Below are 16,443 nucleotides of genomic sequence, written 5' to 3'. Positions count from 1 at the left end.
AGCCGCTTCCCCCCGTGTCTGTTCTGGTGGTGGTTCCTCTTCATGGAAATTTCCACGACGTAATACGGAGCCATGGAGTGGAAGCAGGCTTTGTGCAGTGAGCCCCAGGCACAGATCACAGGGCGATAAGCATGAGATGATGGTCACAAGCTGTGCTTGTGGGCACAAACCCATTTGTACTTGAGCCAGTGCTCATGTTTGGGTTTGGTTGCTAACAGAGTTTCGCGGCTGGTGGGAGCAAGTCAGAGTGCTGGAGAGGTGAAAGGGGAGAGGGGCTTTGGCAGCGGTGGGGAGCCTCGCGGAGCCAGGCCACAGCCCAGTCCTGGGATTTGCAGCCCTTTGCGCAGGGCTTTCTCCCTGAGAAGCCACCGGGGTGCTGGGTTTTAGGCAGCATTTGCTGAGGGGGTTCAGGGTTTGCCTCCTCTTCTGGAGGCAAGATGGCTGCCCCTCTGGATCTGTTTCCACTTAGGAAGGGGGTGGGCTGCATTGTCTTTATGGTCCTTTGCAGCACTGACATTGTGTGCTTCTGTAACCCATTTGGGCCCATGACTTCTCACGTCCCAGAGTCAAAAGACTACTGTGTTTGAATCCTGGCCACGGCCACGCCGTAGCTGAGTGACGCTGGACTGATGGCTTAACCTCGCTGAATCTGTCTTGACTGCATTGGGTTGTAGGACTCAAAGGACTTGTGTAGGAAGGCGCTGTGAAAACGACTGGAGTGGCTGTTGCTGGCCCCGGCCAGCACTCAGCACCTCTTCCTCCTCCCCCATTTCCTTGGTTACCACGTGGAGTGCAGCTTCCACTTGCTTTCCTCTTCTTTCTCAGAAATGAAACCATGTGAAGGCACATTGCGAAGTGGAGAGCCGTGTGTGAGACACTTCTTAGGGACGGGAGCCTCCTGCTGCATCTCGTCTCTGGCTTCCGTCCAGTCCCTCGGGCCTTGTGTGGGCCCCACGGCAGCCCTCAGAAGTGCTGCTTAAGCCCGTGACGCAGCTGGGTCATGAGAAATGGGAGAGAGCAACGCTCGCTGTTGCCACCGCTGTGAAGAAGACCAAGGCAAGCCCTGAAATGTGTTTGAATACATCAAGTGACTTGACTGTGAGGAAGGACGGTCTTGCCCCAGGACGGCAGGAGGCGCCTGTGCAGGGACTTGGGACACTCCCTCCAGCCCGCCCTGTGTGCTCCATGGCTTTCCTCCAGCGCGCCGCCCTGAGCTGCCAGTGCCGTGTGCGTGAGACAAGGCAAAGAAAGAGGAAGGAACTCAGAGAGAATGCGCGCATGGTCAGAAAGCAAACTGCCTCAGCGTGCAATATGGTGGGGACGTTGGCACCCGGGTGAGGCCGTACCTTGCCCGGGGGGGGGGCTTGGAGGGACATTTTGATGAATGCTGAGGCAGATGGGTGGATGGGAAGAGAGATGCTGGGACTCCACTGGCTGAGGCTCCCTGCCCTGGCCACCAGGGGGTCCAGAGAAAACTACTGGGGGAAGGCTAGGGGTGGTGAGGAGGAGGGAACTTGCGGGTGCTCACATGGCCTTTTAGGGTCTGTTCCAATGCCTCGCACTAGGCAGGTAATCAGTAATTCAGTGTTGAACAGTGAGCACCTCAGAAGTTGGGTTATTGCAACCCTGTTTCCTGCTACGTCGAATAGAAATAAGCAAGTGAAATGAAACCCTGGCACATTGGCCATGCTGGCGTGTGGCTTTCAGAGCAAGCCCAAACGGTGGTCTCGTCCCTGAGCTGATAAACACGTCACTGCCTCAACAAGTTGGTGGGGTGCTGAAGTCTACAGCATTTTTGTTCGTTGCTCAGGGAACCCTGGGAGTCTTCTTCGGCTGTCATTGCTCCGTATCGCCCTTACCCCATATAAGGCCGTTCACCAAGTCCTGCCATTCAGCTTCCCGAATCCTGTTTTAAAGTCAGCAGCTTTATAGAGGTAGAATTGGCATACAATAAACCACACATATTTAAAGTGTACAGTTTAATGAGGTTTGACGTATGCACGCACCCTGGATGTCGCCACAGCCAGGTTGTAAACATGGCATTGTCCCAGAAGTTTCCTCCTGTGCCTGCCCTCCGCTTGTCGTCCATCCCAAGCAACCGGGGATTTGCTGTCTTTCACTATGGTTTTTTTTTTTATACTCTAGAATCTTAGACAGAACCCGACAGTGTGCATTCTTGTCACTCTAGTCTCTTCACTCAGCATGGTTATGTTGAAATGTATATGTCAAGGGTTTTAGCCCTTTCCTGTTGCCAAGGGCTATGCCACTGTAAGCTTACCAGTCCACGTGCTGGTGGGTATTTGTGTTGCTAGGTTGAGACTGTCACAGGTGAAGCTGCTGTGAACAGTTGTGCACGAGGTGTTGTGTGTTTGTGTACGAGGTGTGGTGTGGACACACGCTCTGTTGTTTCTGAGCTAAGTGGCTGAAGGTGGAATCACTTGACCGTGGTGGCAGGTGTACAGTTAATGGTTTAGGAAAGTGCCATACCTTCTTCAGAATGGCCGTGTCGGTTGCACTCCTGCTTGCAGTGTGTGAGTGCTCTCCAGCCTCACCGACGTCAGGTGTGGTTTGTCTTGTCCACTTCAGTCATCCTAGCGGTACCTCGTTGTGGGTCTAACCTGTGCTCCTCTGGCGGCTAACGTGCTCCTGTGCCATGGTACATCTTCAGTGGATTGTCTTTCCGATCTTACGCCCTAGATACAAGTCTTCTTATCAGACATGCAGTTGGCAGATTTCAGTGTGTGCCTTGTCTTTTTCTTTGAAGAGCAGTTTTTAATTTATCAAACTGTAAAAATTGTGGACTGTGCTTTTGGTGTCATGTCTGAGGAATCCTTGCTTAACCCAAGGTCACAAGGCTTTTTCAACTGTTTCTTCCAGAAGTTTTATAGATTGATGTTTTTCTAAATTTAAACTAAAAAAAAGCTATTTGAGAGGCAGAGAGAGAGAGAGAGTTACACAGAAAGCTCCCATCTGCTGGTTCACTTGCCAGATGCCCACAGCTGTTGGGGCTGGGCTGGGTCAGGCTGAGGCCAGAACCAGGAATCCATCCAATCCAGGTCTCCCACCTGGGTGTCAGAACCCAGCTACTTGAGCCGTCACATGTGCCTGCCACACGGAATCGGGGAGGTGGGACACAGGTGTCCTGACCGGCAGCTCCACCACTACAGGTGCCTGCCCCCGCTCGGGTTCTCACTGAGGTTACAGTGAGTGCGTTCGTCAGTTAGGGGAGAGTTGACAGCTGAGTCACTTTGCGTTTCCCTCTCTTTGAACAAAGTATGTCTCTCCATTTATGTAAATTTTCTTTAATTTCTTTGACCAGTGTTTTGTAGTCGCTAGTGTGCAAGTCTTGTATACCTTTTGTCAGATTTATCCCTAAGCACCAGAGATTTCATTTTAATTTCAAGGTCTGGTTATTTGTTGCTAATTTATAGAAATACAGTTGAGTTTTGTGTATTGATTTGCCAGAGTCACTTGTTAGTTCTAGCATCTTTTAAAATAAATTCCTTCAGGTTTTTCTCTATATACAGCCATGTTATCTGCTAATGAAGACAGTTTTACTTCTTCCTTACTGGTCTGGATGCTTATTGTTTCTTTTCTTTTTCTTTTTTTTTTTTTTTTGACAGGCAGAGTTAGACAGTGAGAGACAGACGGAAAGAAAGGTCTTCCTTTCTGTTGGTTCACCCCCCAAATGTCCTCCACGGCCGGCACGCTGCGCCGATCCAAAGCCAGGAGCCAGGTGCCTCCTCTTGGTCTCCCATGTGGATGCAGGGCCCAAGGACCTGGGCCATCCTCCACTGCCTTCCCGGGCCACAGCAGAAAGCTGGACTGGAAGAGGAGCAGCTGGAACAGAATCAGCACCCCAACTGGGACTAGAACCCAGGGTGCGGGCGCCGCAGGAGGAGGATTAGCCTAGTGAGCCATACGCGGCCAACTTATTGTTTCTTTTTTTGTCTTGTTACACTGGCAGAACCTCCAGTGCAATGTTTTATGTTTCTTTTTTTTTCCCCCAAAGTTTTCATTTGTATTTGAAAGGCAGAGTTAGAGGGAGAGAGGCAGAGACAGAGAGATCGTTCATCTGCTTGTTCACTCCCCAAATAGCTGCAATGGCTAGAGCTGGACCCATCCAAAGCCAGGAACCAGGAGCTTCCTGCGGGTCCCCCATGTGAATGCAGGGGCCCAGGTGCTTGGGCCATCCTCCCCTGCTTTCCCAGGCGCACTGAGGGAGCTGGATTGGAAGTGGAGCAGTTGGGACTTAAACTGGCACCTATTTGAGGTGCTGGTGCCACAGGTACGCTATGGTGCCAGTCCCTCCAGTGCAGTGTTGAATGGAGGTGGTGACACTGCACATCCTTGTTTGTTCCCAGTCTTGAGGCAGGGCCTTTAGACTTTGACCAGTTGGTTAAATGCTAGTTGTAGGCTTTTCAGAGATGCCCTTTATAAGGCTAACAAAGGCTCCTCTATCCATAGTTTACTAATAGAGTTTTATAGTTTGTTAATATGATGAATTATATTGACTGGCTTTCAGATGTTAACCAATCTAGAATTGTGTGATAAGCTCTACTTGGTTATATGTATTGCCCTTTTTATATATTATGTTTAGAATTTTTTTGTCTATGTTCACAAAGGATTTTTTTTCCTTGTAATATCTTTGGCTGATTTTGATATAGGGTGAAGTTGGCCTGATTGAACATGTTGAGATGTGTTTCCTGTTTTCTAGTTGAGTTTGTGTCAATTTGGATATTTTCCCTTCAACATTTGGTTTAATTCACCAGTGAAGACAAGTGGGTTTTTTTTCCCTCGGGGGTGGAGTTGTTACTACAGATTTAATTTCTTAGTGGATATGGGGCTTTCTGAGTTATCTGTTCGTCTTGAGTTAGCTTTGGTAATTAGATACTGTTCAAGGAGCTTGAGTGTTTCATCTGAGTTGCCTCATTATCGCAGAGATTATTCATAATATTCCCTGCTGTCCTTTTAATATTTGTAAAATCTATAGTTGTTTCCCCTTTCTCATTCTCAGTATTAGTAATTTGTGTCTTTTCTCTTTATTGATCAGTCTGCCTAGAGGTATATCAGTTTTATTGATCTTATCAATGAACTATATGGTTTCATTGATGATCTCTGTTTTTCTTTTTCCTGCTGTAGGGACTTATGCTCTTTTTCTAGGTTCTAGTTTCTTAAAGTAGAAGCAGAGGTCATTAATTTGAAGCCTTTTTTTGTTTTTCTTATATGTGTGTTTAGTGCTATAAATTTCCTACTCTGTGCTGTTTGAGTGACTTTCCCCAAACTTTGATAGGTTGTATTTATCTTTATTCAATTCACGGCAATTTGTGATTCCCTTTTGATTTCTTCTCACCCATTGATCCCTTGCTTATTTAGATGTGTGTTTAGTTTCCAAGTATTTGAAGATTTTCTCAACATCTTTCTCTGACTTGAATCCCTTCAGATTTATGGTGAATTGTTTTATGGCCCAGAGTATGATTGGCCTGTTAAATGTTCTAGGTGCACTGAGAAGAGTGTGTGTATCCTGCTGTTGCTGGGTAAGGGGTTCCCTGAATGTCAGCTGGATCCCGTTGACTGCTGTTGGTGTTGGTGTCTTCTGTATCCTTGCTAATTCTCCGTGACCCCTGAGGGCAGATGTTGGAAGTCTCTCGGTGGTAGTTGTAGATCGTCTGTTTCTGGCTCTGTTGGTTCTTCTGCATGGGGAGGCTCTGTTAGGTGGTGCACACACGCGTGTGGGGTTGTGGTGTCTCGGTGAACCCATCAGTATGTCTGTGCTTGTTCCCTTTTTCCCCGGTAATTTTCTTTCCTTTGCTCCGATGCCTGCTTTGTCTGACACTGCTATAGCCATTTGAGCTTTCTTCTGATTGGTGTTTTTGCTTTGCTACGCGCTGTCCTGTGCTTTGACTTTTAATTATTTGTTTACTTGAGTGATTTTCCCACTAGGCTTGGCTAAGAGTAAATGGTCTCTGAGGAAATTTCCCGAGTGTTGAACATGCTTCGTAGGGGCTTTGGTGAAACGCCATCCTTTTTCTGGTAACTGAATTTGTCCAGTTTTAATCTGGTCTTTCCTGCGTGCTGTGAGGATCCCCGTGTGCCAGCAGCTCTGCTCTCGGAGGTGTGCCCTGGAGCTGTGCTGGTCAGTCTGTTTAGGGTGCTGGGGACAGCAGCCAAGTCCTGCTTCCTGCGCAGTGAAACAGGCAGTAAACAAATCCACGCTGTGCCCGTGGTGATAAAGTGCTGTGGGAAAAGAGTAAAGCCATCGGGGGCGGGGGGAGGGCTGCCTTAGGAGCAGTGGTGGTGGAAGGCCTCTGTGAGAGGCTTGGCTTTTGAACAGGGGCATGATGGGATGCGAGGGAGAGGCTGCGTGGACTTCAGCAAAGAGCATTTCTGACAGAACAGCGAGTGCCGACACCCAGGGTGGGGTTATGCTTGGGAGCACTGAGAAGAGCGTGGCCAGGACAAGTTCAAGTGCTGTCCAGGAGGCCAGCGCCACCAGCTAGAGCGTTGCAGAACGATGAAGGCCTGCCCCAGAGGCTGTCCTGGTCTGGTTCACACAGTGCACGGAGGCGTAAACAGACCTGGGAGGAGGCGCGGGCGGGACGAGGGCACTGCTTGCTCTGTGTTGTCCCCAGCGGGCAGCGGCCGCGGAGGCGGGGTCCTTCTCAGACCCGTGGGCCCCCGTGGTTGCCCGTGGCGTCGGTCTGGTCTGCGGAGAGGAGTGTTGCATCCTGGATCTGGCCCAGGCTTTGAGTAACTCCCTTCTCTTCCTTGTAGGTCTGAACCCTTCCCTGGTTTGTGAAATGGGACTGATGGCATTCCCTGGGACTCCCAGGTGTATTGAGTCACGTGGAGTATCTTTGGAAACTCTGAAGACTATAAAAGATGTTTTCACCAAAAAGCCAACTGATAGTTGGAAAATTTCAGTCTTTTTGATGGATTAGAAAATTCTGGCCTCGGACCCACACATTTTACCAGAATTCTCCATACCCCCCACTGTATGTGATGTCCCTGTGCTTTTTGCAGCCATAAAGCGTTTGGGATTCGTGTTTTCACAGGAGCGCAGAGGACAAGGCCATAGGAGTGGGTGGTTGCTCAGGGGGTCCCTGCGCTTGTGTTCGGCCCCGCGGTTGGTGGTGGCTGTTTGACAAGGTTGTGCACGTGGTGGTGTGTAGTTGATATGTGTCTGGGAAGAGCAAAATTAAAACATTGCCTACAACAGCTGAATTGTTATGTTTCGGAATGCAGGGAATTCACACGTTTTTATTTTATTGCAGGTATTTCTTGGTGGATTTTTATGCACCAACAACTACTGTTGAAAGCATAAAGGAGTATTTGTCACGAGACACTGATGTGATTAGGCCGAATGTTGTAAAACATCCTTTGACTCAGGAAGTAAAACCATGTGAAGGAATTGTCCCTGTCCCACTTGAAGAGAAATTATATTCCACAAAGAGGAAGAAGAAGTGAGAAGATCCACCAGACTTCAGCTTCTGTTTAATTCTCTCACATTGGAGCAGCCTAGGTGAACAGCTCACTAGTGTGGCCTTTGTCTAGGCGTATGTGGCAGGTGCTGTTTGATTTTTTTTTCCCCATGGCGTTTTTCACTTTCAGTCCCCTTTGCTGCAAGATCTGGGGGACCTGCTCGCTGAGGGCTGCTGTACAACCTGGCGCCAGCGGGTGAAGATTCTCCTGGATGTCATTGTCAGTAATGTACCTTCTTCCTCCGCGTGGACTCTCCCCTTCACAACAGTAACACCATCTTTTAAGAGCAGAACACAAAACTGCTTCGGATGGTGAGCAAGTCATTCAGACTGGGTAGCCTTGTGAAAGTCAGCATTGAAGACCGCTGTGCTACATGGGCAGCCTCTGATGAGAGAAATAAACATGATTTTAAAAACCCTGGGACATGTGCTGTCTCTTCCCTTACCCAGTGCCGTGCGCTCCGATGGCCTTGCTGGCCATAAAGGCCTCATAGCACGTGGGGCTGCTGACCTACACTGGGGGAAGTGGGGTGGGAGCAGTGGGCGTCTCTTCCTTGACCTCTGGGCCTTCTACAAATCAGCTTCCTGTCACGCGTCGTGGTCGCTGTGGTGGGTTCGGCTTTCTGTGGGGGGGAGCTGGGCTCTGGCATTGCGTCCTGTCAGCCCCTGCCTCCTCCACTGTCCCTTGGCACTGGGCAGATGTTTTTGAGGAAGTAGCCACCTAGCAGTAGAATGGCTTTTTATCTTTCTAAAGATCGATTGACTGATTTGAAAGGCAGAGAGAAAGAGAGAGAGAATATAGTCCACTCTGGTGGTTCACTCCTCACATGGCTGCAATGTCTGGGGCTGGGACAGACTAAAGCCAGGCACCCAGAACTTCCTCTAGTCTCCCAAGTACTTGGCCGTCACCTGCTGCCTTCCTGGGTAGTGAGCAGAGAGTTGGATCAGAAGCCGAGCGGCTGGGGATCAAACTGGTGCCCCAATGTGGAATGCTGGCTTTGCAGGCCGTCTGACCCGCTGTGCCGCAACTCCAGCCTCTGGGGTGGCTTTGGAGATGGGTGAGGCTGAGGCTTTTTCCTGGAATGGTCAGTTGCACTCCCACCTCTGTCTCTTCTGGGCTGGTGAGCTGGAGAGACTGGAGCAGCCGAGGGCGCCCTGTGCAGAGTGTCCATCTGTCACCTATGTGGATGATAAAACTTCGGCCCCTGAGTGTTGGAGGGAGTGCCAGTCGCTAAGACTGTCGGGTTCTGTTGTTGATTTATGCAGTCAGGATGTCATGTGGCAGGAAGGGGTCCAGAGATCTGGCCCATTAACCCTGGCAAGACTGAGGGATAGAGAGCTGTGTAGAAGATGCCCCCAGAGCCAGGAGGGGCCGGTCTCCAGACTCCGGTTCGGTGCTCTCTCCCCCTGGGAAGCTGCCGGTCTCTGCCCTGAGCCATCACTTTTGTCATTTTGCTTATTCTGGAGAGCCCAGACAGCTTCCAGCTTCAACTTCCAAGAGGCAAAAAGCTATAAAAAGTCTCTTTGAAGAGCAATAGTTTAGTAAAGAGGGGTATTAGGAACTGTAAACTGGAAGTAAAAGGGATAAAGTAGAGATTATCTGGAAAAATACTCTGCTTCCTGTTTCATTAGGGATTTCCTGAAACCCCAGGCTCCCAGCCAGGACTCCCAGGAGCACAGACCCTCCTCCCAGGCAGTTGGTCTCCGAGTACTTTCACTCAGGTGCTGTCTGAGGTTCGTCTTCCATTTTCCATAACATTCACTGAGTGTTCACCGCACACGTGTTAACCTCATTCACTCCTTTCCCAGCCCCCTGAGGGAGCGATCATAGTCCTGGTTATTGGACGAGGAAACCGTCTCAGGTTTGACCTTGGCCTAACGGTGACAGGTAGCAGCTGGAGTCCTGAACTCGGGTGCAGTTCTGGTCATTTTCATCCTGTAAACACAGAGGTTGCCTTTGCCCTTTCCGGTTGAACGGAGCCCGGGGGTGTCTGGAGCAGCAGGTGCTCTCAGGTGATCATGTTTGTCCTCTCGGCCCGAGTGGCACTAGCACTTTCTTTTCCTGTACTTGCTAGTCCCTGAGAAGGCGATTGATGCCATTGGGCACTCCAGGTCATGCAAGCATTTAGAATCCTGTGGCACAGTTTAGAGAGAGTGTCAGGAACGAGGCTGGCTAAGTAGGACAGCGTGCCGTGTGCCAGTTCCCCTCCTTGCAAGCTCCAAAAGGAAGCCACTGTCCCTCTGCTCTGAGCCACTAATTCACAGCGGGGGGCGCAGCAACCAAGGGGACCCTTGCCCTTGTGCAGCCTCTACCTCGACAGGCCTGACGTGGACATCACACGTGCAGGGTGACGTCCAGGCTGTGTGTATGGCGTCAGAGCCCAGCGTCTCTCTGGTGGGCCACTCTTCACTGGGTGATGGCGAGCAGTGTGCTGGGGTGGAGAGTGAACAAGGCCTCTGTGTGGAGCTGATGGTTAGCTAGAGAGATGAGGAAGCTACTTCCATGGGCATGAAGAAGTGAGACCTGACGGGTGCTGAGCTGTAGGCAGACTCCTTGATGCCCTGAGCTGGGGAACAGAAGGGAAGAGGAGAGAGATCCAGATCCGCGAGGCTGGAGACCCCCAAGGAAAACACACAGAGATGTAGGGGTGTGCAGGAGTGAAATGAGCCCTGGGAGGGGAGGCCCCACGGCGAGGCACCAGTTCCAGAATGCCTCCCAAAGGGTGTCTTGCTCGGATTTGTAATTTTGACTGTTGGTGGTCCACTTTGCACAGGATCAATCTTCCGGAAGTGCTTTGTGCCATCTGACCCGTGGTCTTGGCTTGACCTAGCAGCCGTGCCTCTTAGAGGGATGTAGGAGGAACTTGTCGGCATTCAAGATACAGGATTGCAGTTGAGGAACTAAGAGATGTGTATTTCTGCTTTCTCTAGCCAGTGTACAACACTACTCTTGCTTTCTTCCAAGGTTGTATTTATTTATTTATTTGAGACGTAGAGACCAGAGAGCTTCCATTCACTGCTTTGTCTCTCAAATGCCAGCAGTGGTATTCTGACCAGGACCAAAGGTGGAGCCCAGGGACACAACCCAGGTCTCCCACATGGGTGGCAGGAACCAAGAACTTGAGACATCCGCACAGCCCCCAGTGAGTGCATTCGCAGGAAGCTGGATCCCAGAGCCGGAGCTGAGAATTGAACTCAGGCACCTGATGTGGGAAGTGGATGTCTTCATCACTAAGCCACATGCCTGCCCCTTTCCAGTCTTTCTGGGAAGACTTTTCTCTGCCGCCTGCCTGGAAGAAGGTATTCCCAGGGCACTGGGCTGAGGTCCTGAGAGGAGGCCAGTGTTAGCGTGATGGTAGTGCCTCCGGGATTCAGTTGCCCGTGTCCAAAGGCAATGGCCACCACTCGGGCCTGCGACAATCCCAGGGGTCACTTTTTTGAAGGTGAGCAAGTGTAGTGCATGGTGTGGGCCCAGGGAGGCCTGCAGTGAGGCGGCAGGCTGAGGATCCAGGAAAACAGGGAAGCTGTGTGTTGTGGACTCGCATTCAACCAGCCTGCTACCCCGCGTGTCAGCAAGGCAAGTCCAGGATCTAGAAGAGCAGCTGCCCTCCCCCACCCCGAGGGAGACAGGACAGTGCTTTCAGCAAGAGTCAGGGTGCCAGTCAGTCCCTGACCTTCCCGACAACTCCACGAAGCAGTCGCCCTGTTCATTTTACAGCGCAGACACCCAGGGCTCAGAGGGAAGTGAGCTGAGCTTGGCAGCCGCATCCTGATCCTTTAGTCCACCTTTAGCCTGCTACACGCCTGTGGAGGTGGGTGCTATTGTTCCTGCAGGCTGGGCCACACGGCACGGGGCTGGCCCTGAGTGACCTGTTCCCCTGGAGCCTCCCTATTCCAACCGTGACCCAAGCTCCAGGCCTCCTCGCTGGAGGAGCGCATTGAGTGGGGCTGCCCTTCCGGGAGAGTTTTTCCCCTCAGGTCTTCGAAGGCCAGCCCGGGAGCAAACAGGAGAAAATGTTCTGTGTGGGCTGGAGCTCAGGCATCCTTTCTGTACACATCCCCCTGCTTCCTGGTTCTGCGTGGAGCTTTCTTCTCTCCACACTGCTCCAGGGGTGTATCTGTAGAGCGCACGGAGGGCAGGTGCTGCCGTGGATGGAAGACAAAGGACTGAGCAGTGCGCCTGACGCATAGCGGAGGTGGAAATACTCGGCTGCCTAAAACACAGGCCATAATAAAATCAATAATGGAGATGCAGAAGCCAAGTGCTATGGAAACAGAGAGAACTGGATTCATTAGTGCTGGGATGGGGTGGGGCCAGGAGGTTTCCCAGCAGAGCTGGCATGTCAGCTCGCATGGAAACAGTGCAGCATGTGAGTGGGGAGTGGGGAGGTGGGGACACGGGTGTGTTTTGGGAACCCCTGGGAGCAGGCGTACGTGGCCAGTGTGGCCAGTGTGACGGTGGCACAGAGCTCGGAGCGTCAGAGCCCCGGGGGCTGTTCCCAGCCATTGAGACTCCGAAAGTCAGGTCACCTGGTTGCTGTGTGCTGGAGAGAAGACGATTTGTGGCTGCTAAGGGTTTCTTGAGGGATCATTTGCAAGAGCCAAGAAACAGACCTGTGCATATTAACTTGCTATAAAATCTGCCTTCTATTGAGAAAGCCCGGCCGCCTGCACACGCACGAGGGAAAAGATGGTTCCACAAACTTCCATAGAGGAGTGCTCAGGAAGCCGAGGCGAGGTATTCGGGGTCCCAGAGAAGGCAGCCCAGGCGGATGAGAGGGTGGGCGTGCTGCTCCGTGTCCCCCAGCTGCACGGGCTGTGCTTTGAAGTGTGTGTGGGAGCTTTGATCATCCGGTCCCGGCTGTGGTGTGAGCTGTTGACGTTTGTGGTAGGAGGCTCGGCACAGAGAGGACTGCCCCGTAATGGCCTTGTCGTGCACCTGCCACCCCTGCCCTGTCTCCTGCACTTGGGAACTGGCCATTCTGTCCTGTGATGGTCATTTCCTGGGCAGTGAATGTGATTCTTGGTTACCTTGAAAAAAAAAGATCTGTAGTAGAATAATTGGATTTTGGGGGAGAGATTGGCTCCAAGGCCCCTGCTTTGCTGCCTGCCAGCCACTCGGCCACGGGCAGTTGCTTCCTTCGGCCTCCATGTCCTCGTATGGAAAATGTGACCAGTGGACCAGGTGGTCGCCAAGAGCCCTTCCAAGTCTTCAGTGCCCAGCCCCCTGAGGGGCTCCATCAGGGAGTCAGGAAGTTGGCCAGTGGTAGGACAGGGAGAGGAGGAAGGGTCAAGAATACCTCTTGCAGGCATAGTCGTTGCCTGCTGCTTTTTTGTTTGTTTGTTTGTTTGACAGAGTTAGACAGTGAGAGAGACAGAGAGAAAGGTCTTCCTTTTTCCGTTGGTTCACCCTCCAAATGGCCGCTATGGCTGGCACGCTGTGCTGATCCGAAGCCAGGAGCCAGGTGCTTCCTCCTGGTCTCCCATGCAGGTGCAGGGCCCAAGCACTTGGGCCATCCTCCACTGCACTCCTGGGCCACAGCAGAGAGCTGGACTGGAAGAGGGGCAACTGGGACAGAACTGGTGCCCCAGGCGGGACTAGAACCCGGTGTGCCGGCGCCGCTGGTGGAGGATTAGGCTAGCCAGCTGCTTGCTGCTTTTCACTGAAGTGAGCTACTGTTTTCATCACCTGTTCTGCGGGGCCACCTGCGACTCTGATTCTGAACAGCACAGGCACTGTGCTTCAGCCCGGGACACAGCAGAGGGAGTCCCTGAGATCCTTTGCTGCACTCACATCGCCAGTGTTCTTTTGGCTCTCTGAAAAGGAAGCTTTAAGAGACGTGGACTTGGCCAAATACAGCCAGGAGGTATCCTGACAGTCCCACAGCGGGAGGAGTGTCCTGATGGAAGGAGCCATTGGTGCTGGTGACGTCTGGTTTTTAGACAGGCACACCACGACCCCCCAAAAATCAGCCTCTACCCAGATGGTAACAGTGGGGTACTAAGATAACCCTGCACGTCCTCTGCTCCCCGCAACGTGGCAGCGTGAAGAAGGGTCAGGCGCCTGAAACCAGCCCACAGAGTGCCAAGGCCCTGGGTTGTTGACAGGGGTGGGTCTCCAAAAGAGACTTGATACTACTATGCCAGACCTGTTGACTGGCACAGTCTGTCCTCATTGCTGGCAAATGCCATAGTTGCAAATTTTTTAAAGGATCTTTAAAAAAATTTTATTTGAGAGGCAAAGTTACGACAGAGAGAGGGAGAGACAGAGAAAGGTCTTCCATCCACTGGTTCACTCCCCAAGTGGCTGCAATGCCGGAGTTGAGCTGATCTGAAGCCAGGAGCTGGGAGCTTCCTCCAGGTCTCCCACTCAGGTGCAGGGGCTCAAGCACTTGGGCCATCTTCTGCTTTCCCAGGCCATTAGCAGGGAGCTGGATTGGAAGGGGAGCAGCCAGGACTCGAACCGGTGCCCATATGGGATGCTGAAACCACAGACGCTACTATGCTATAGCACTGGCCCCCATATTTGCAAACTTGCCTGCCTGCTACAATTGAGACCCCAGAACCAATACTCAGGGCATTTCTTGTTGAGTATTCCCAGAAAGCACTGAGTGGCAGAGAATAGGTATTATCTGGCCAATCTGCTGCCGGCCAGAGCAAAGCAGCGGTGCCCATGCTGGAGACACGTGGGCTGCTTCGCACCAGGTTTTTGCATTTGTGGGTGTTTTGTTGGCGATCATGCTGTTTAGGGTGGCTCCGTGGGTATGCTGGAGGGCCTGTGTCCCAGGCACAGTTCTGATGGGTGGAGAGAGCACTCCTGTGTGTTCAGTGAGCTTCCTTCAGGCATGGGTTACAGTGCTGTTGGCCTTGAGTTAGATATGAACAGATTAACAATACAGAGTAAATAAGATGTCTTTTTTTATTTTTATTTTTATTTTTTTTGACAGGCAGAGTTAGACAGTGAGAGAGAGAGAAAGGTCTTCCTTTTTCTGTTGGTTCACTCTCCAAATGGCCGCTACGGCTGGTGTGCCGCGCTGATCCGAGGCCAGGAGCCAGGTGCTTCTCCTGGTCTCCCATGCAGGTGCAGGGCCCAAGCACTTGGGCCATCCTCCACTGCCCTCCCGGGCCACAGCAGAGAGCTGGCCTGGAAGAGGAGCAACCGGGACAGAATCCGGCGCCCCGACCGGGACTAGAACCCGGTGTGCCGGTGCCACAGGTGGAGGATTAGCCAAGCGAGCTGTGGCGCCGGCCAGTAAGATGTCTTAAAAAAACTCAACACAAAACAAGGTCCTGTATTATGAATGACGTAAATGTATTATGGGTATTATGAATGACGTAAACGTTACGACCAGAGGCTAACCTGACCCGCTGTCTCCCCAGGAGCATGCTCAGTCTCTAGTTCTGGGGCACAGCACCCATCTAGAACGTTGACTACTGTAATGACCTCGGGGTTCGTGCTGTTTTTCCTCCGTGTCCTTCTTGGACATCTTACTGCCTTCCTCCAGCTCTGCAGTGGTGGAGACTTCCATTCCTTCCTGTGTCCTTACTCTGTCTGTCTTGTTTGCAGTAAGGCCCCCGGTGCTTGTCTTTAGCTGCCATTTGCCTCCTGGAGTCTGCCCCGCCACCCGGCATCTTCCCTTGAAAGTCTAAAGGCCTCTCAGGCTGCACACGTCCACCCCTGAGCTGCTGCTTCTCTCCTAAGCCCGCCTTTCTGGAACCTTTCCTGCCTTCCACAGGTTCAAGCCGAAGCCTGCAGTCATTCTGGACCCCTCATTTCCCTGAAGCCCCCCGGCCCCCAGCCGGTCCCCTGGACGAATCTTGGGGTCTCACCTTCAAAACAAAGCTGAATCCAACCACCGCTCACCTCCGGGCCCCAGGAGCCTCGTTTCCCTTCCGGGCCACATGCGTCTGCTGTGTTCATTCCCTGAGGCTGCGGTGAGAAAGGGCCGCAAACCCGGTGACCGAAAATAGCAGGAATTTATTTTCTCGCAGTTCTGGAAGTCAGAAAATCAAGGTGCTGGCAGGGCCATGCTCCCTCTGACAGCTCTCTGGGAGAGGCCTCCTCGCCTCTTCAAGCTCCTGGTGGCTCCTGGCACGCCTTGCCCTGTGGCTGCGTCCCTCCAGTTCGCGTCTGTGTTCACACGACCTCCTCTCCTGGGTGTCTCGGTCTCTCCGTGCCAGGACGCCAGCTTTGCATTTGGAGCCCACCCCAGTTCCAGCATGGTCTCCGCCCCAGACTCATTATACCTGCAAAGACTCTATTTCCAAATAATGTCACATGCCGGGGCTCCAGCTGGACAAGAATTGGAGGAGACACCACCCAACCCACTGCACTTCCTCACGGCGCTCCCTGCTTTGGCCGCTGGCTTGCACCCTTTGGTCTAACTTCGTATCGTTCCTTGGAGGAATCCTGTTGCATTACAGTGAAGGCCAGTGTCCTTGCAAGCCGGTGAAGCCTGGCACCGTCCGGTCACCCCATTACTTCCCACCCACGGCTCTCCCACGCTGCCTTAGCCATGCCAGCAGTGCCCTCTGCCCAGCCGCCTCCTGCATCCGTGTGTTGAACACAGACACGTGGAATATTTACTAGGTGCCCGTCCCAGTTTGAAGTGCATTATGAGCAGTAACTTGATTCATTGAGACCCCCAATAGCCCTGTGCCGTGGGCGCTGACACCGTATTGCAGTGGAGGAAAATGAGGCACGGAGGAGTTCAGCCACCAGCCCGGGGCCACTCGGCTCAGCAGTGGGTCAAAAGCCGGGAATGCAGAGTGACAGGGGGTGATGTGCACGGCCTCTGCTTCAGGACTTGGTCACGTGTCACCTCCCGAGGGAAGGGCCATCCTGACCACAGCCCTGCTGCTGCAACCCCTCACCTGCTGTATTTTCACCACTGCACTTGTCTTGCCATCTGGTGGGTTATGTGGTGTCCTGACTTTATACTCTGTCTCCTCTCCAGTGGAG

General features: G+C 52.3%; 1 protein-coding gene and 1 long non-coding RNA gene across 4 annotated transcripts in view; one reads left to right on the top strand and one right to left on the bottom strand.

The window, feature by feature from the left end:
* MRPS6 (mitochondrial ribosomal protein S6) overlaps nucleotides 1–7,897 on the top strand; it is a 66,683-nt gene extending 58,786 nt beyond the window's left edge. For all 3 annotated transcript variants that reach the window (XM_070071862.2, XM_089331479.1, XM_070071861.2), the window contains exon 3: nucleotides 7,275–7,897. In XM_070071862.2, coding sequence (XP_069927963.1) covers nucleotides 7,275–7,467 — 193 coding nt within the window. In that variant the 3' untranslated portion in view covers nucleotides 7,468–7,897. The remainder of the gene's footprint in view (nucleotides 1–7,274) is intronic.
* LOC149126905 (uncharacterized) lies at nucleotides 7,408–16,432 on the bottom strand. The gene is made up of 2 exons (XR_016233026.1): nucleotides 16,110–16,432; nucleotides 7,408–15,739 (listed from the first exon to the last, which is right to left on the bottom strand). It is a non-coding gene; the product is annotated as an uncharacterized LOC149126905 (long non-coding RNA).
* Between the last annotated feature and the right edge of the window lie 11 nt (nucleotides 16,433–16,443).

This window comes from Oryctolagus cuniculus, chromosome 4 (assembly GCF_051225735.1).
Source record: "Oryctolagus cuniculus isolate XC-2025 breed Fujian yellow rabbit chromosome 4, ASM5122573v1, whole genome shotgun sequence".
Classification (NCBI taxonomy): domain Eukaryota; kingdom Metazoa; phylum Chordata; class Mammalia; order Lagomorpha; family Leporidae; genus Oryctolagus; species Oryctolagus cuniculus.
The sequence above is the reverse complement of the archived record's forward strand: the minus strand, read 5'-3'. Positions and strand labels throughout refer to the sequence as shown.